Source organism: Pieris napi, chromosome 7, assembly GCF_905475465.1.
Source record: "Pieris napi chromosome 7, ilPieNapi1.2, whole genome shotgun sequence".
Classification (NCBI taxonomy): domain Eukaryota; kingdom Metazoa; phylum Arthropoda; class Insecta; order Lepidoptera; family Pieridae; genus Pieris; species Pieris napi.
The window spans coordinates 3137666-3159208 of record NC_062240.1 but is presented as its reverse complement, the minus strand read 5'-3'; the positions used below and the strand labels follow the sequence as shown (position 1 = coordinate 3159208).

The following is a 21543-nucleotide window of genomic DNA, read 5'->3' as shown; positions in this document are numbered from 1 at the left end:
TTGATTTGAGAACTGGCACTAAATGTAGATTTAGAAGCATTAATATGTATTTCTTTTCTGACGAGTCATAAGTCTACAACGTGTTACCTATATGATTAAATGATTTTTGATTTTTGAATTTTAAAGTGTACCTTTAATGCTGGCAGCATTTCCTAGTATTGCGATACTTATTCGTTGAGGAAAAATCAGCGACCTAGGGTCACCGCTAATATCTACCAGGCGCCAACTTAAATCTTATTGAAGGCCCGTGCACTTAAACCTTACGGCCCAAGAGAACACTTCAAAAGTTTATATTTAGTTTTTTCTCCAAAGTGAACAAAATCAAACTCTCGTTATTCAACAAAAAAAAAGCGCTCAAAAACTACTAATTTTAATTTTCAATATGAGTATAATTTTTATAAGAATAAAAATACTGGATAAGAATTATACAGGATAGATCGAAAAATGAAGTTGAATTATTATAGTTTGTAATTACTGCGCATTAGACGCATTAAACGTGATTAGAATTTTAATGATCGCCTAACAATAGACCCAGAATTTTTACACAAGTCGCTTCGCATTTTTCCACAAAAAATTAGTTATTAAAAGAAAAAAAATATTATTATTTACCAAATTTAATTAACTCCAAATTTAACAAACAGTCTATGTCTTGAAGTTATTAATTTTAAAAAATATTTTTAAATCAAACCGAATTGAAAATATAAAATAATAATAAAAACGTTAGATTGATTCTAGCATTACAAACATAACTAAGATAATGATGTATATATTTATTTCATACTCCTACAGCTAACTTTAACTATACATAATAAAAAGTATATACTACATATTGGATACATACATAAATACATATACATACAGAAACAGAAAGAGTCAAATTTTTACTAAACTTCGAAAGAAAAAATTAAAAAAAATAGTTCAAATGCATTAAATACTTATGCATTAAAATCTTTTCCAGTTCATTTTTATTTTTTTTAGTATCAAGGCTGTATATATACCACATTGACGTGAGTAAAACAAGCTGGATTGTTAAATTTTCAACCTGCGTTGTTGATATATCGTTTTTATATTAAAATAAAACTATAATTAAACAATTAAGTGAATAATCTACGGTATGCGTAAACTAATGCAAGACTTATTAATATAATATAATTTGTTGATTGAATTTATGGTTTAAATTATGTTTGAATAAGGAAAAATGGAGCTTAAATGTGTAGTTATTAATATGTATAAATATTATGTTTATGATTCACAAAGAGAAGAAATCTATTATCTAAATGAAATCAGTCAATTGATTTATTTATTGTTACAGTAGAATTTAAGGCACTATTAAAGGTAACAAAAGTTTAATACAATTGCTTTACAGCCACGCATTATCTAGTGTTTTAATTATTTTCCTACGAGGAAATAATAATATAAATAATAATGAAATTCTACCGTTTACACATAAATAGTTATCTCTAAAACCTCAATTTATTTAAATGCTGCATTTATAATACCAAGTTAGCATTAGACTTTTTGTTCCTATTAAGCTATCAATTTCTTTTTTGTCAAAAACCAACCAAAAAGTCAAAGTCGAAACGTAACTAGCTTGAACTAATCGGTTCTCAGAAATGTTAGCACTAAATTGCCTTGACTTTTGGTTTAATGAAGAAACGATTATCAAAATATTTAAACAATAACTAAACTAACTAAAAGCAATAACTATTAAAGAAACAAATTCTTGCAGACGTGATGTTATTTGGAAACGATTGTTTATGCAATCGAAACAAACAGGTGGATCTGATTTACTTTAACTTATTTATTATTGCAATGGATTAGATATCGTTTATTTTGGCACGGACAGGCTAGTTTCTCGGAATGTTGCGTTGTATAAGATACATTATCTAGGTCGTAAATTTAATAAATAAATTATCGTTTCTTGTCTCCTTTTTTAACTATAAGCTACATCGCGACCAACAAAATGATGTTATCGTCTTATCTATAGCAATGTTTGTAAACAAATTATGATATTAAGACATACCTCTTGCCCATCCGGTGAGTACGTTGCCCAGATAAGCGACCTTGTACACCGGGTCAGGCTCGCTGATACGGACACTGTTGGTGCGGCGCAAAAGCCTCCCAAGACCTCGAGACAGCTTCCCAATCGCGCGGCTCGTGAAGTCCTTGCCTACAGGTACATCTCCCAAACATACTTCAGCGGGCAATATACTCTTCACGTGCTCTTTGTGGCTGATTAGGCGCGGAATTGTCAGCGGAATCCGTTTACGCTCCGGCGTCAGAGTCTTGGCTTGATTAACGCTGTAAACGTTGCAGTTCCGCCGATAATGGCTCTCTTTGGTACCATCCTCAGTCTTTTCTGGTTCACATCTACCGTTCAAATTCTCTTTCGAAGAATTATTGTTTAGATTATCGGGATTGCCATCGCTATGCCTGCGCTCGTTCGAACGACGTTTAATTAAAGAGGAATTTCTAAGAAGTATACTAGTTTCACTAGAACTTCTGTTTTTAAGTATATGAACCTTTTTTACCCTTGTTAGAGTACTGTCCACTTCATCAGCACTCACAGTTCTTTCAGTTTTCCCCTCTTCATCAAGAAAGCGAACTCTTAAACCATTCGTTTTTACATCCGGTTTTTCAATCTCCTGTCGTTCCTGACCGTTAGAGTCCAAGCAATGACGTTCGTTTTCACTGAGTCTACCGCGGGCCATTTTTCTAATTAGTTTTTTTCAAACTCACATTATGAATGGGTCGATAGGGTTAGCTGTGGGAACTTTCTAAGCACTAGTCAACAGCAACACTAAACCAGTCGCTAAACACACACAGTAGTAGTTACACTCGTCCATTAAAGAACACCGGTTTGGAATGCGGTTCCAACACTGAATGCACTGAGAGAAAACCGTCACAAAAACTATTGCAAATTGTTATTCCAATAGACACACGATTACGAGATTGTGGCGGCCGGTGATTACAACACTTGTAAGAGGCTGTTTCGAAACTTTTTCTACCGCGAGCGACGCGTGCTCTTTCCGCGACACGTTGTAGAGGAGTGAAGTGGCGGTGCGCGGCGTATGCGCCGGGCTGAGGCAATCGCTCACTTGATCCCTCGATCGTGCCTGAATCAAGTTATGTGCGCTTATCCACTTACACGGTACACACTCGCCACCTGTAACAAATAACAATGTTTAACAATCTACCTGCAAAGCTTGAACTGTCACCAAAGCTACGCTTGCATTATTTATTTTTATGTTTTGAATTAGATTTCTGCTCTTTGAACTGTTTATGATGATTAGATGATCTTGGTGTTTTTACGTCATCATAAATGTCTGTATGGTTAATATGCTTGAAGTTTAAAATGATGGTTAAATATGGTATTAAAACACAGTCAATTACTGTAATCAACTGTATACTAATGTCATTTTATATTAACATTATTATAGTAATTAGCTCCGTAGGACTACTGGGAATACAATTATTTAAATTAATTAGAACAAACGTGTGAAATTTTAATATTTGTTGAAAAATTAACGCGTTGAGAACAAAGTGACTAGGTTTTAAAACTGGTTTTATGATTGAATATTTTTTAATTAACTGTTTTAGTGAACAACCTGTTAAACAAGTTTTTACTTATAAACTGACAGAAATATAACAATATTGATTTTATTACCTAACAAAATATAAATCTAAATTGGTAAAATTCAAATGAACATCAAATTATTCGTGTAAATTTCAAGACATCATTAAAATAGTATAGAAATGTCCAAATACTTAGTATAGGCCGTAGTTTCAAATGCAAAAGAACATGCGCTCTTACTTAATTTGTTCAGAGGAGTGAGATTGTAAAACAAAAGAGTTACGCACTTAGTTTGATTGATTTACTTTGATTTATTTTATTTTACCGTGCGATTCTGTTAATCCGTGAGTTCACCTCGCACTAACAACGCTCCCTTCCATTTTTGGAATCTCATGGTATTCTGTTAAGCAATTTCACATGACGTCTTGACAAGCGGAGGGAGCTTGTAGTTTATTGTTTATCAGAATGCCAAATCGACTGCTTCACGACTGATTTGAGGGCGACCGCCGCTGCGAAAACCGCTGTGAGAGTTCGATAAGTGAGGTTACAGAATCGCAAGGCTGTAATAGAATCTTTACTTTTAAATCACGACCCGTCTTTTCGGGACTACAAAACGCGTTATTATTTTTAATCAAATATGTTAGTTATGTGCCGACATTTTCATGTGCACATTTTGACTTAAACTATTTGTAAAAATCAACGAACAAATTGTACAATCATCAATAATTGTTTGTAATTAATAATTGTCACGTACAATACTCGTGTATTTAGATTTCTAGGATGGATAATTAGCATCTTCGGCATTGTTTTCGCTAAACTGTGCAGCTAATTTTAAATAATTGCAACAATTATTATCAGTGAAACATCGCCTCATTTGTGGGGCATTATTTTAAAAAATTAGTTCACGAGTAATATTCCAATCTTGATATAAAATTTAATTTGATACAAATACTTACAACTGTTTTAAATAGTAAAATGTTAAATTAAAATTTAATCTTTTTGTCTCTTTTTCTTTTAGCCTATCTATGTAAATTGTCCTGATTTATTTAAATAAACATTAAGCTAGTTAACAATATTTGCGCTTAACAGTAATAGGAAATCGTTTTATTTCGTACTACTACTAAACTTTTATTAGCAAACTATATAGCAGGTTGAAATGGACAAGAAATATGACAGAATGGCAACCACGATATGGAGATAAGAGCAAGAGATGGGCAGACGATATAAAGAGAATAGGAGACACAACTTGAACAAGATGAGCTAACATTAGAAAGAATGGAAGCAGTTGGAGAGGAAGACAGCAGCAGAATGGTAGAGGCCTGTGTCACAGGACACGCTGATCACCAAAACCGGCACATCTGTATTAGATAGGTTATGTAACTAAAACAAATGTTTATATACTCGTATATTACACTAGGTGTCAGCAATAAAGACTTAATAATAATAATTATAATATAATAACCACTTTAAATGTTTAATTAATTTATTCATATCATGTTTCATCCATTTAAGAAGTTTTAATTAACATAATACAATTACTCTGCCAACGGAACTTTTTTTAATAAATGATATATTAAATCTATAGCGATATAACACGCAAGTATTCATTAGATAATATTTTCAAATTGAATGAATGTAATATAAAATAAATAAAGTGAAATCTTTCACACACGCGGAATTATAACCGGAATGAAATAACCACAAAAAGACTGAAACTAAGGAAGTGATTGTAATCTCTTAGATTAAATTGTGTGACGGCAAGGAAACATTCACGTTATCAATTGCGATGGAATTGAGCACACACCGCATTTAGGTTAATTCGAATAAATCCTTTGATCTTGAAATGATAACACAAAAATACAAATGTTACGTTTCTCCGACGGAAGGACTATTAATGTCTAACAAGCTAACCGGTTTATTTTTATTCTCTTTTTAAATTAAATTATATTTTTTTTTATTTGTTAAAATTTATGTTTTGTTCAGTGTTCGAGTATATAGCTATTACTCCAAGATAGTATGGGTCTCCTAAAACTCAATGTTGCTGGTGACAGCAACTTAAAGCTGAATTGGGCCCGTTTTTGATTGGATTGCGTGATGACAGTGATTGCGTTTGTATTTCTTTTATATATATAAGTATGTGTGCTTTAATCAAAAAAACGTTTTTACTTCCTTTAATTCAAACAAGTATGTTCGCTAGATACATTTGAGCGTTACTAACCTTTAGCGTACCCCGGTGATATAAAGATTGCCCAGTGACGCAATTATAGCAACGACTCTATTTCCGTATCAAATTAATTAATTAAAAATATCTCTTTAGCCCAAAGTATTTCTGTTGGTTTAAAAATAAATAAATCAGTGGCGCTACAATCTCTTTAGGTCTTGGCCTCAGATTTCTGTTTCTGTTTTTAAATCTAATAGGCAATTAGGTGATCAGCCTCCAGTGCCTGTCACACGCCGTCGACTTTTTGAGTCTAAGACATGTCGGTTTTCTCACGATATTTTCCTTCACCTTTCGAGCAAATGTTAAATGCGCACATAGACAGAAAGTCCATTGGTGCCATTTAGCCGGGGATCGAACCCACGACCTCAGGTATGAGAGTCGCATGCTGAAGCCACTAGGCCAACACTGCTCTTTCTGTTGGTTTCGATGTTGAATATTTTAGAAAATAAACAAAACAATACCAATAATGATTAATCTCTTGAGGAGTAATTGTAAGTTCCCTCACGTTTTTTAGCCTCGAGTGGTCTCAATAGAGATGATATGTGGGGATGGCTAATATTATGATTGGGACTGATTGACGCACCGGGCCACGGGGACTTATATACAGTTAGGATCTATCAACATATTTATATCCCTAGATGATTTATTACGTATTATATTTATTTTTTTATATTTTGTTTTGATTATGTTTATAAGTATTGTCTAGTATATTAAGGGAAACATGGATAGTGAGGCTGGGTAGGATTTTGACGTACATACCTGGACCAAGTGCAAGACGTACTAGAGAGGGAAAAATGTACCCATAAACGATGAGAATGCATTGTCATGAAAGTGGATGAAACGGGAGAGGTATGAACCGTAGCAAGTAGTAAGAATCCAACTTCTACGTCTTATATCATGTCATTGGGTCACTGAGGTGACCTGAGGTGACTTTGTGCCTATTTTAGTATAGTAGTTTTATTCTAGGAGTAGAAAATATTGTAAACCTATTTTATAAGAGTAAGTGTGGAATTTCTTGCCCATTCTTCTCCACACGAAACCACCTTTTGTAAGGAGCAACTAGAATCATCTTTATATTTTATTTGACGTTCAACAGTGCTATTTTAGGTGGTCTAATTGAAATAAATGATTTGACTTGACTTGACTTGATCGTAATATGAAAAATTTCATAAATCTGTTATATTATATTATTTATCTATCTTTAGTAAGTAAAATAAGAAATAATATGTAAAAAGTGTGAGTCACGGTGCAGGTATGTTGTTAGTCCTGCGAAACCGCTCTACCGATATTATGATTTTTATATACTTATTGTTTAATATGTAGATATTAATAGGATAAATCTTGTAGTTTTATTAGTTATTTCTTTTACGCTATAACTCTTTTAAGTGTGATTATTAGAAATATTTATATATTATTCAATTACACAATAATAAATTGCATCTTTTAATTTACGTTCGCTGCTTGCAACTTAAAAACATAACATGTGACTTAATAATTCTATTATATAATTGATGATCACATATGAGTCATGCATTGCAGTGCAAGGTACTTTATATTCAATGAAACGAATCTTTCTGAGAATAACACTTGTGAATTTGTCGGTCTGTCGCAATCGGAAGAAACACCTGCGCACAATACACAAAGTAAATTGAACCTTTAGATACATAAAACATGCTTTTATTGCAATTTCTATATGCGCATTCTGATAAATGATTGTGTATCAAATCAAAATGGCGTTATTAAAATACCAGAAACCATGGTAACCATTTTTGAGGCGAAAACCGTAACCATGGTAACAAACTTGCGGAAATCGTTTAGCGAAGCTTGGTTGGTATTTATAATCAAAAATAATTGAAAAAAACATTTATTTTAATTTCCGTTCATATATATTATGAACTTAATACATTGAAGTAAATTGTAGTAATAAGTACTACTACACTACTGAAAATCGTAATAAAACTCTGCGGTATCTAAGCGAAATTTTCTATATATTACTGATTCTTAATAACATTACGTATTGTTATTTATATAACACTTTACTCGTATAAAATCATTTTTATAAGATCTAATCAAGCGTAAAGCAAGTATTTCATGCCAATTAGCGTTGATGAGTTATCTCGCTCTATCACAGATAGCGACTAAGTAATTAAGGATTTTAATGAGAAATCCGTTACTTGCATCGTGCAACTTGCAAGGTCAGTGGAGCTTTCAAGATTCTCTTCGTTTCAATATAAAATTCGAAAAATACAGTGCAAAAGAAAATGTGTTGTACAGAGGTATTGCCTTATCTGTAAGAACAATGACGTCCTATTTCCCGGTACACAGAAGTATACTCTGATTTTTAATTCCTCTGAATCCTGACGTTCCATTAGTATTGCTTCTAAAAAAATTCTCCACCAAAAAAGGGACAAATTTACACTTTTAATGTGGAGCACCGCACTTAATAAAAAGGGAATATTAACTAACAATAAAATGTATGTATAGACTCAGATGTTCAGACTCGAAGAGTATTGAAATTAAAAAATGAGACCGGCCAAAAAGGTTTGCCATCACTGGCATGTCAAAAAATGATAGCTGTCAGAATTCTACGGAATTAAAATCAGCGTATAGTCTACAATGCGTCAATGTGGAGTACCACTGAGTAGTGGGCCCAAAGGCTTCAATGGCGGATGTCGCTACGTAATATAAGCTCAGTCAGTTTATGTAAAAAAAAATCAGTGGCGCAAGGTTGTCCTTTAGGTCTAGGCCTCAGATTTCTGTATCTGTTTCATGATCATTTGTTAATCTAATAAGCTAGTAGGTGATCAGCCTACTAGCTTAGTGCCTGAGACACGCTGTTGACTTTTTGGGTCTAAGGCAAGCCGGTTTCCTCACGATGTTTTTCTTCACCGTTCGAGCGAATGTTAAAATGCGCACATAGAATGTCCATTGATGTACAGCCGGTGATCGAACCTACGACATCAGGGTTGAGAGCCGCACGCTGAAGCTACTAGGCCAACACTGATCAACTAGTCATTCAATTTAGCCAATTATAATATACAAAATATATCACACCTAATGCGAACAAAACAATTGTCATACTGTTTTGCACAGTTGCCCACGTATCAAAAAAAGAGTGAACCGTTAGAAATATGACGTGCTATTGTGTTTGACAATAATTGTATTGTTTTGCTAAATATATGTTTGCCTCTACGTTATTATCGAATGGTTTTAGGTCAAAAGGAAAATACGGCAACAATTTATAACATTGTATGTTTAATTAAAATCGCATATCCAATTTCAATACTATTGGAAGTTAAAAGTTTAGTATTTTATATTAAAATTTAATAGTGAATGCGATTTATTGAGCCCTATTTAAAGCTCCGTGTTGTACGACCACACTTGTCTATGAAATATCAGCTGATGCCTATGTTTCCGATCTAAAAGATGCGCTTTGTATTCTTTCGTTTGTCTATCTATAATTCAGCTACTTTTTACGCATTCCCTCTTACGCTAACAAAGTTGTTTTAATAAACAACGACCAAATAGACGAATCATAATATTCTTTAATCTTCGCGGACGAACTCTCAACTACTATAAATCAAACTCTTGCTGCTATAAGTTATAAATAACTTGATTGAACTTGACTTTCAAACGTAATCTTATGAACATTGCAAGCGAGCTTTCGAAGCTATTCGTTTCATACAGGTTATGACATCCACTGTCAAATAATACCATTTGAATTACTCGTCTTCTGTTGTCTTTGAACGTGTATAAAAACCATTGCTATCATTAATACTTGAGTTAGATAAGACAGTCTTTCTATATGAACAAGTTTTTGCCAAAATGTGTGCAGAGAACCATCATGATTTTGAAATGTTTTTAAAATTCATAAATCGAATAAAAAGTCCACGCTGTCAATCAGAATATAACCTTAAGTAAATCATACAAGGTTCAAGGTCTCTGCAGAACATTTCAGCCTCAAAACTATTCTTAACTATAAAAGTAGGTTTTTATTTGATGAAGAGTTGTAAAAACTGGTACTTAAAAATATGTTTTACAAAATGAACGGCTATTTTCTGAGATTTATTTATGTGCACTTCAAAGGTATGTTAGTGAATTTCGTTATGCATTTTAATGCTTTTCTTTGCGTGAATGCCTAAAAATTGGTCACAAGTTAGTTCTTAAATTCGTAAAGGTCGTTTTTGAAGTTATACTTCTTTAGGCGCGTTATGAAAAATTGATGAGAGTGAAATTTTACGATGCGCGCGCACCTGTGACACAAAATTGGGAGTGTGATTATAGCGTGCGCGAGCGAGATAGGAATAAGACAATCTACAAGTAAAAAGAAATAGAATATGCGTGAAGTTCGTATGCCAAGAATTTTGAATGACCATAATGACATTTGTCATTTACCTTTTAAACAAATAAAGGAGTTTTTATTATTTTTTCAAAGAAATTTAGCAATGCTTTTTCACAAAGACCTATTGTTACTTAGTTAAAAGGTTATGAAACATACGTAGTTATTAAATATTGAATGAATAATATAATAAATAATAATAATTATTAATATTAATTAATAATTGAATAATATACTAAATATTAAATATTATTACATTATTAACGTTAAATATTTGTTATTATTTATTTAATATTTTAAAAAAATAAAGAAAGCCAAAGAAGTATGACTTCTTACGCCCGTACATAAGTACACGCACCCTTTTTTTTTTTATTTACTATTGACTCTCACTCGGATAAAATAAAAGAGCTACCTAATTTTACAATCAACATTAGTTACACAATCTCGTGGCACAGTAATAAATAGCTAAATATTAATGCCATGGAATCAAGCCGCCATATTCGTTTCAGGGTGTCATCTGTCAAAATTCAACGACCCTTTGACAGATAACTTGTCCACCTATCAAATAATGATCGACGAGGATATATTAAGTTCTAATACGATCTATCTGCGAAGAGAACACAGACGTAATTACATTTGAAATGATAGCAACGTCTCTCGCATTAATTGTATTGCAGTGAGCTCAATGTATTGACAATGGTGTGCCCATGACCGACTTACAAGCCATTAATGTTTTATTTGTCGCATTAGACCTTATAAGGATAACTAGACTAGTGCTAATTGCAACATTCAATACATTTACAATTAATGTGATTTTCAATGCTAGACTATAATTAAAGCTTTGAATATAAAAAAGAAGTCTATACTTAGCACATACTCTCTCTCTCTCTACTTCACGACAATACTGTATTATTGTACAACTTTTAACAATACCAACGAATAGAATATCTATATTTCTAAACAATGTGTTTCCGTTTCGTTCCGAATATTACAATATGTTAACAACTGTTACCATCTTAAGGATTGACCTATAATTAATAATATTAAATTACTTATTTATTTCCTAAACAATTCGCTGCATCGAGATGATTGGAAACTTAAAACATTTTGAGGTTATGCACAGATTAAGATTTAGATAGAAAACCAATTTGCTTTTCAAATAGTTCTGTTTTACCGACAAACAGATAGGCGTCATATCGCAAACAAAATCAAAACAGCGCCAACGCATCAATAATGGAATTACGTAAATATCGAGAAATTTCCGTGCCCAAACATAATATTCATTTGTATGCAAGCGGTTTACCGCAAACAATCGAACCCGATTCGATCGTGCGTCGTGTCTGTCTTGACGTGAGGCGTTTGACGACAAATCTATAAATATCCATGTCTACATAGAAAGAGTTTAATGCTATGTAAACTCTTTTGCAAAAAACGGGCTTCATTAACTGAAATAAAATAAAGAACGTAAATTTCCTTAGGTGTCCCTTTTTTTCAATATAGTTGATATATATCTATATAAATAAAAGTATGTTGCTAAGCGTGAAACTTGAAGACGGCTAGACCAATTTGAGCAATTTTTTTTTTATTCCATGAACTCTGAAGGTTTTTATGGTTAAAAATATGAAAAACGAATTGAACAGTTTAGATTTATTTAGCCATTAGGTTTTAATTTCGGTACAGCGAACAGTGTCTATGTAGCATAGCATAGTGTAGCATAGCAAAAAAAATGTTGGTGCTATGTAGCTAATAAAATGGTAGGCTAACTAAAAAAAACATATTAGGGCTAAACAAAGTTCGCGACGTGGCTAGTTTGTAATAAAAATATATTCTCTCTCTTATATCTATCACAGCCTTAAGTAAGACTAAAATGAATAATTTAAATGTAATTAATTACAGTCCATTTTCTGAATTGATTTGAATTGAAAAAGTTAAACAATGATGGCGTGCTTTCAAATCAGAGACAAGAAAGGATATGAGAGTGATTTGCAATCATAAAACGATGAATGAAATAGTGGTTTTGAAGGTTTTGTACTGCTGCAAAGTTTTAAAATATAATAGTAGCTTATACTTGAAGTATATTGATTATTGCAACACTTAACGACGATTTATTTTTAATGGTTAATTAATATTGTGTTAAAAATAAAAAGCAGGTAGGTAGGTATCTAATTTCTAAGCAATAATATCAAAAATATATGTATTTAATGAGCTTTCACAGATCACTTATCATTTTTCACTAGCTCTTTGATAACATGTTCGTGTTTTATTTTGAATCTGTATTTTTGCATGGTTATCGAGCGACGATTTTGTCCATTTTGAATAACTCGAGTTTTTCCACTTTACATTTTGTTTGCACTTTAAATCAATTCAGAAGAAATGAACTACATATAATAACGAATTCGTCTTACAGTCTATTACGCCGACGCGGACGCTCTTTTTTTATTTTTGTCTTTGACCAACCAAAACTAAAAAAAAAATTTAATAAGACTACATTTTATCAAAATATTTTTAACTTAGTATTTACGTTGCATTCCTGAAATTAAGAATCAGGAAAAAAGTGTAAAATTCTTTTTCAAGGTTTCCGTCGGTACGAAAACATTTAGGGAAATGACTAACGATATTTTAAAACTTCCTGTTTATGGTTACGATAAATGTATACCTATAATTATATATAATAAAACTAACAATACAGATAATATTTGTTCATTTAAATAATAATACAATTTTAGTCCAACAAAATAGTTAGTAAAATTAATTAAAAGCTATGGGAAAAAATCATAAAAATCACATGACATTTTACCTAAAACCTACCCAATCGCAAATGTCAAAATCTCTAACGTCAAAACGTTTCTGACATATCAGAGCCACACTTAGCTAAATCTCGACTCTAAATGATATCCTTAATTTCCTAGTCATGTATAAGGTTTAGGTTTTATTCAGACCTGTATCTGCATTTTACATTTAAAAAGGTTTATATCACAGTTAAACTGAATGCTCTTTTCATGTTACCGAACCATAAACATCAAGGTTAGTATCGTCATAATACCATAATCCATAGATTACACCATGACATCATAATTTAATGCAATGATTGCACATTTACGGATCAATGGTGAAGCTAGGAAAGGTCTATTGTGAATTCCCTGAAGATACTCGTTTTGATTATATCAAGTTGATTCATATAACTTAATTTTATTGATATATTATATGAGATCTAAACATGGAATCTTTTTTCCTTTTGTCGTGAAATTACTTACGATGGCGAGAGGACGTTGAGGTATTTGGTACCGCGGCTAATAAATGGACTACCCGGTCAGTTATTAGCAACATAAAAAGTAAGTTGAAAAACTATTTTAAATGCATTTGTGGCGTCCTAAACAAGACTGCTAATCATAGCAGTAGACAAATTTGTTTGTAGTAAAGAAGCGAATCATTCAAGTAATTAATAAAAACCACAGTGGTTTTCAAATGTAGCATATCATTTATTTAGATATAGTATTCTGTAAAAATAAATTATAAAAAATACTTTACAAATTTCCATTTGTTAATTATAATTAAACATTTTCATCGTTAATATATAACTTTTAAATTATTGAGCTAATTAATTATCCACACATAACTATTTAAAATAGCTTGCAATTAATGTGATACATAAATAGAAAACATATATCGAGACAAAACAAAAGGAGAATAAATTTGAAAACATCGTTCGTTAACAGCCGAGGCTAGAATTTTTTCCTAACAACCTTCATTTGTCGAAAGGCGAAATCGTCCGTAACTCTCAGTATTAAAACCGATTTTTGTGCATATAAAAATATATACTTTTTTGCTGAAAACTCACTGCCAGTTTCAGTCATAAACAAACTACTTCTATAGGATGGAGGACATAAACAAAACTACTACAGATACCGGCAAACATCTTGAACATTAAACAAGGGAGTGGGGGAAAGTTTGCGCAGCGCGGGACACATACGTCAACTTATTTACCAATCACGCGATCGACACGTCACTCTGCCGCCGCCCCCCCCTCCCAGTGATACCTAAAAATCGCTTCTGAGCAGGCAAGGACATTTGTTCAAGATGTTTGCCGGTATCTGTACTATAGGATGAAATGTCGGAAATTCGTGGGTTAATGAATAAAACTTTGAGTTCTGTTGCTAAGTGAGTTTCAGCCCTTTGAATAGCTAAGAATTTGTCCATCCTTTATAACCTGCAACGTTGACAAAATTCGACAAAAAGTATGAAGAGTTTTTTGTGACTGACTAAATTGTGATTTTTAGCACTATTGTGTCATCTCCACTTTAAAACGCAATACTTTTCAAACACACAATGCCGCAGGACTTTGACCCTATTATTCCGTATAAACATAATACAAATATTTATTACCATGTATTGTAGATTCAAAAAACTGCTAAGTGATGTGATGTCATAATAGAATATTTATGATTAAATAATATAAATAACTAGCTGACTCGACAGACGTTCTGCTGCATGATACATATTTCAAGCGTATTATTATGATATTCAAAGTATAAAAGTATTGACTGCAGCGCTATCTGCTGGGCTAATTTGTGAATCTAAACAACCGCGCCACCCAAGCGCATACAAAAAAATCATATAAATCGGTCCAGCCGTTTAAGAGGAGTTCAGTGACATACACGGGTACAGTAGAATGATATATATAAAGATATAGAGATCTTATTATTGGAACTAGCTGTAGGAATACTTAAATTTAAATAAATAACATTATCTAGATTGTATATTGCAGCTGTGTTTACGTACCAGGGTGAAGAGATACTGTTTGTATGTTTTAGCTTGTAATACACGACCTGTGAGATTAACGTTAATAAATACATTAGGTTTTCTAATAGACGTTATTCATAAAATATAACAATTCGTTCGTAATAAAATAATATTTATTTTTGCAGAATCCGAAAGATAAGGACAAAATGCAATAGCTATATTAGGGGCTGTACACATTTAAATAAAAATTATTTAACGAATTTATTACATAACAACATTTCGAGTGCTTTACCAAATCATGGAAAGACAAATGTGATTAATGATATCGAATGCGGGCTATTTTTAAGCGATTCGAACTTTATATTTACAATACAATGTGTTAATTGTTTTATGAAGGTTTGAATAAAAGCTTTCAGCTAGCTAGAAAATGTTCCTTAAACACTTTGTCATCGAACCTCGTTTCAGAGTTCAGTCACCGTCTTTTAGTGTGAATACTCGAAATTAATAGCACCAAGCGTTTTTGTTGTTGTTTCAAACAGTGCAAACACTCAGAATTTCTGATGTCACGAAATCGACAGCACAAAACGGTTTTTCCTTACGAATTTCTTTTGTTTCCTTTGTAAAGGCAACGGTTTTCTTAAATTCCGATATATTTTGGGAATTACTCACTTTTGAAATTCAGACAGCGATATATTTACAGGAATAAATCACATCGTTTGACGACTCATTGGTCTAGTGGTTAGTACCCCTGACTGCGAATCCATGGGTCCCGGGTTCTATCCCCGGCTGAGACGAACATCGATGTGATGAGCATTTGGTGTTGTGCTTAGGTCTTGGGTGTTTAAATATGTATTTATATGTGACTAGGTCAATTGGTGTGAATTGTCTTTAAAAAAAAAACAAAAAAAAAAAACATCTAAATCATATGTGTCAGGCGAAACGTCAGGTCATTTAAAATAAGTTATTGTAAAATGGTTTAAATTATAATCTAGGTTCTAATGATGTATTGTAATTAATGTATTATTGCGACCATATCTAAAAACAGTTTACTCGTAAAGCTTACTAAAGTAAGAAATTATTATTATAATTGAACACTGAATCACGACAATCTATTCATAGACAAACTTTGAACTAATCGTATACGTGTGTGACCACTGTTATCATCGAAGCAAAACTAGCATTACTTTTTATAGTATAATAAAAAGTTCTTAGTATAGGTTTTATTAAATATTGAATTCTAAGATTCAAAGCAATAATGTAGCCATTACAGTTCACGACCTCGAAGTAAAATTTAAAAATGTACACGTAGCACAGACCACGAACAACTTAGTACACAAGGGAGGGAATTGAAATTTTATCATCGAAAATAACACACAGCTTTAGACACGTTTTGTTTCTTATTAATTTTATTCGGAACCAATTCGACTTAGGGTCGTTCAAGTCAAAAGCGTAACGATATTAAAAAGCCTTTTAGGAATGTCCCAGGGTGTCCATGGGCGTTATTAACACCAGGTAAGCCTCTTGCCCGATTGCCCCATATTCTAAAAATGAATACACGTCTTAAAATATCAAGGATAATCTGAATTTAGCTGAATTATTTGCTTCATTAATATTCATTTGGGCAAATACCGTTGTGACGTCATTGACACAGAATCACAAGAAATTGCGCAGTAACTTTAATTAAAGTTTTATTAATGGAAAATAAATAAATGTTTATTTGGTTATAGAAACACAAAGAAATACAAAAACAGCTTTACGTTGCTGTCACCACAAACATTAAAAAACCGTGCTTATAAATATAACAATACAATGTCAATCGTGGAAATCCACATATCCAATAGCTTTCATAATTTTTCATATTTTTCATTCCTTATTTTTTTCCTTATTACGCTTCACGTGCAACGCACTTGCGAGCCCCCTGGCAATGTGAGAGTCTATTGGCGGCGGTATCACTTAACATATATAAAAAATATGGTATATGGTACCAGATTAGTGTACTCCTAACACTACATATATAATGTTCCTAATATTCCAACATAAGATACGAAATGAAGCTAAGACATTACCAAATAGGCTCGTTTTAGTTTAGTAATTGTAAAATTTTTGGTAGCTGATAACTGACACGATGCTTTCGACCTTTTTAGCTATATTCTTTATTGTCTGATCCAAAGACAATCAACTTAATTGTCACTTTTCGAGTCAATTAATGTTTACCTAAAGATTTAATTAATTAATTTTAACAACAATTCTATTATAGCTATTTGTTAACGTATGTAAAACTTCTAGTATTTCTTTTTTGCCCGGACAATTTGGCTCGTTAGTTTTGAGATCATTTAACTTACCTGGTTATTTTACGCTTATTGCAATGATATAATGTTCCTAAGTAACATAATGCGCTTACAATGCTTTATTTAAATATTCAATTTCCACAATAGGATACTTAATCGCGTTGGATGTTTCACTAAACTGCATTGTGCATTTGCAGAAACGATTAATGCTGGGCTAAGCTGTTAGAAACACGAAACGCGCATTGGTTATTCGTTAGTGCATACGTTTTATATTACAGAACGATTATTTGTTTTGAAATAATGTGAATAGTAATACTGGCATGATTTCAAATAATAATTTGTAAGCAAAATTTTTAATTAATATGAACTTTTCGAGATTTAGAGATATTTGGAAAAAACTGGACAAGGCCTTTGAAAGACCCGCGAAGGGGAAAAAATATGTAAATAACTAATCTGAGCTATCTATTCTACTTTTGTAATGATAGGCTTTTATTTATTTGTTTTTTATTTTAAGTTACCGTCACCTTGTTTATCACGCTCGTAATGAGGTTTAAGTTTTCATTTAGTTTAGTTATTATTTTAATTTAATTTTATATCTTTATAGTTTGAGTTATTATTAATTTTAATTTTTAGTTTTTTTTTATGTTACAGGAGTCAGATGGGCAGGAGGCTCAACTGATGTTAAGTGATACCGAATGGACACTCACACTGCCAGAAGGCTCGCAAGTGCGCTGCCGGCCTTTTAAGAATAAAAAGTTTTTATTTTTGTGTTTGTTTGTTTTAATTTTTTCCTTTGATTGATTACTAATGTTCTAATATGATTTATGTGTGTCTTCAACTCCTCCGAGTAATCACAATTCACCCGAGCTCGCTAAACAAGCAACGAAGGTGATTTTTAAAGAAAAGTATAAGGTATTATCTTGAGTGCGTCCGGAACATAAATTTGTGCGGTAAAAGAATTAATAGACGCAGTACCTGCCCCTTGCACTAGTGATGGAAGACAGGACTTCATGTTTTTCAACGTTCACCTAATACAACGACTTTTACCGAACAAAGTTCAGTGCACATGTTCAAATCATATGCATGTCCTCTGACTTGACCTTGCCCTGACAAGGTCGGTACGCAAGCGCATCCCATTGTTCTGCGCAGCCACCGTGACGAGATATAATCGTTTTGTTTTGTCACTACCGGACACGTTTTCTTCTATGTACAATATGATCGTGCTGAGCACATGACAAACCACGTGGGCTCTTAAATGTGCTGGTATAGGTTAATAAAAACTTATCTATTAGGGAAAAAAACATAATACTGGATAATGCATAATTACAGTGGCGTAACTATACCATCTGGGGCCCGTTGCAAATTCTTTTTATGGGGCCCTATCAGTAAAAATAGTCACGTTGTACTCAGTTTAATTTTAATAAACTTTGTGATTTTCAGAGTAGTCTAATTACACATTATATATGTCCCACTAATGGCCATAGGCCTCCTCTCTTAGGCGAGACGGAATGGTTTGCAGTCCCCACGCTAGCCCAATACGTGTTGGAGACTTCACATTCATCCTTAGAACATAATATCTCTTGGACAAGGGCCCTCTTAGGTCGGGGCCCGTGGCATTGCCAGCCCTGCCACTGCATATTTCGTATCTCTTACTCAAAGGAAATTATTTAATAATAAACAAAAACTTATAAAACATAAGAGCTAGAACAGCGTTGCGATTTGATTGAAGCAGTCATTTTGTGATTTGGCATTCTGATAAGGAGGGAGCTTGTAGTTTATTGTTTATTAGAATGCCAAATCGTAAAATGACTGCTTTACGAATGATTTGAGCGCGACCGCCGCTGTGAAAACCGCTGTGTGAGTTCGAAAAGTGAGTTACAGAATCGCAAGGAAGGTGTAACTGACATTCTTCTTCAAATGGAGATGCACGGGTCATATGCTACGGAGCCCCCATGAAAAACGGAGCAAAATAATGACGGAATGGTAGGAACCCTAGAGACGGAAAACGAAGAAGAGGCCGACAACGCAAAAGATGGGAGGACGAACTCAAATAAACAGTAGGCTACAAATGGAAAGGAGTCACAAAGGATGGAGAACAGTGGAAAGGGTTAGAGGAGGCCTTTGCCAAGAGCCACACCGCGGGATATACTGTAGTGAAAATATATTAAAGATCATAGATCACATCTCATTATTAATATTAAAAATGTATAAAGCTGGTGACAGTCGGTATTTGCTCTTCAATAATCTTTAATAAAACACATACGAGTAGGTATAATATTCTACGCACTTAGTGTTATAATGCAGTAACATATTTTAATAAAAAAATTTGATTGAAAATTCAACTTAAAGCACAAGAGGTACGCGAAAAATCTTAAAATTCTTAAAAGATTATTATATTTATATTATTGTAATATAAATATAATAATCTTTTAAGCACATGAAGTTTCTATTTATATTTCTTTTTATTTAGTATTTCACTATTTTTAAAGTAAAATAATTTATAAATCAAAATAATTAAACAGTCAACGCTGTACTACATGTTTTTCCTACGACAAAGTTATTTATATACAATGAAACTAATTAACCACAAGTTGGTTTTATGTAACCATGTGTGCTAACAACCATATAAGTCTCAATATTTAAAAAATATATTTCAATTATAGCATGCCAATATTATGTAAATATAAAATATTTTATGAATAATAAGCTAGACAAACCTAGACATAAAAACATTATGATTTTATAATAACCCAGAAACAAAGTCCGTCAACTTTTTACAAATAATTTAGCAAAACGTTTAGTAGTTATTTTTTTATCCTATTATCTATGACAATAAGCGAAATACATCTCATTATTTTGTACTTTGGTACTTCAAGAGAATCTAAACAGAAAAAAGCCTAGATAAAAAGTATAATTGCTTCGCGAAATTGTATACTTATAAGAAAATGTACGTAGACAAAATCTTGTTGCCAGGACGATACCTTGATCAACAATACAAAATTGCAAACAATTTTTTTAGTAACCCATCTGAATTAAGATCGAAAACGTGCATATTGCTACGAAAAGTTCGATAAGATAAATTCGTAATCAAAACGTCTTCATTATGCGTAAATGTTTAAATTCCTTACCTTAAGTTTTCTTTAGGCGGATGGCATGGGCGGGCGGTCGCCTCGGCGCCTGCTAGTGAACTAAACATGAAGCTTCCAAACGCACAAAAGGGGTGGCTTAAAGCTTCGTAATTAAATTTATATTTTTATACTTTTTGTCTCACTTTTGCATCAGTGCGATTGTATAGTTGAGAATGCTTTAAAATGTCGTCTATTGTGTTGAATTCAATGAGGGATCTGTGGAGTGTGGATATTATGCAAACTTGGAGGGGCCTTTGTTGGACGTCTGAGGTTAGTTTCATTCAAGCATTTATGATCTCTGTTTTGTATTTAGTTTTAAACCTTCTATATTTATAAACTTTTTAAAATTAACATATAATTTTACGATTCGTTTATGGATAAGACAGATCTAAATATAATAAATAGGTACCCCATGTTACTTAATAAATTAAACATAGAAAAAAATATGTATTTTTTTCTGTCAGAGGGTGTCAAAACAACTAAATTTTTTAGATGTTTTTGCTAACATTACAGATATTTTTAATCTTTTATGTAAAGTAAGTTTAACAATAGAAAATTGCATACTGTAAAAACTGTAAGGTAAAAATTTATTGGACTTTTTAAATTATTTTAGTTTTGACCTAATCTTAATGTACAGTGAAGGCAATATTGTATTGAACTAAACTTAGTTAAGCCGCTAATAAATTAGGTGAAGGTTTGGCAATTAGGGGGAGCTTTCAGGTCAGGGGCAACTTAGAACTTTGTTAAAGTTCCTTGCGAGGACGTTGGGCCCTCGAAGGATATAATTTAATCCCTTAAGATATTAGAGAGATTAGTTAGACGTAGAAGTTTTTCTTAACGCAAAATACAAACAAACTAAAGATACAAGAGTAAAGAATTACACAATATAAATTATGAATTTTCTCTCTAAAACTATTTTGTACAAGCGCAAATAGTCGCGGCGAGTTAGAATGCAACGGATTATCGGAGATTTTTTTTTAAACACTGAAACATCATGGAACATTACGATATAGCCTAACTTAAGACCTATAGGTAATTTAAGTCTAACCTAATTCACTAAAAAATATATTTAACACAAGAAAGTTAACACTACTAAATGTAGTGTAATGTAAACACTATTAAGGGGAACCCTGTTCTTGTGTTCTATTTCTTATTACCATTGCTAAGCACTTAAGACTAACGTGCACTAATACTAATTCAATTATGAAATGGTTTTTTCCTTTTGAATCTTCTCACTAGGCCCGTGGTGTCAA

At 32.5% G+C, this 21543-nt stretch overlaps 1 protein-coding gene across 1 annotated transcript in view; it reads right to left on the bottom strand.

Moving 5' to 3' along the window:
- The window catches only part of LOC125050925, a 78789-nt gene extending 58404 nt beyond the window's left edge, over nt 1–20385 (bottom strand). Inside the window, exons 1-2 of the mRNA XM_047651011.1 lie at nt 20291–20385; nt 2024–3166 (exon numbers count right to left, since the gene is read on the bottom strand). Of these exons, the coding sequence (XP_047506967.1) occupies nt 2024–2711 (688 nt within the window). The 5' untranslated portion in view covers nt 2712–3166; nt 20291–20385. The remainder of the gene's footprint in view (nt 1–2023; nt 3167–20290) is intronic.
- Nucleotides 20386–21543: the final 1158 nt, after the last annotated feature.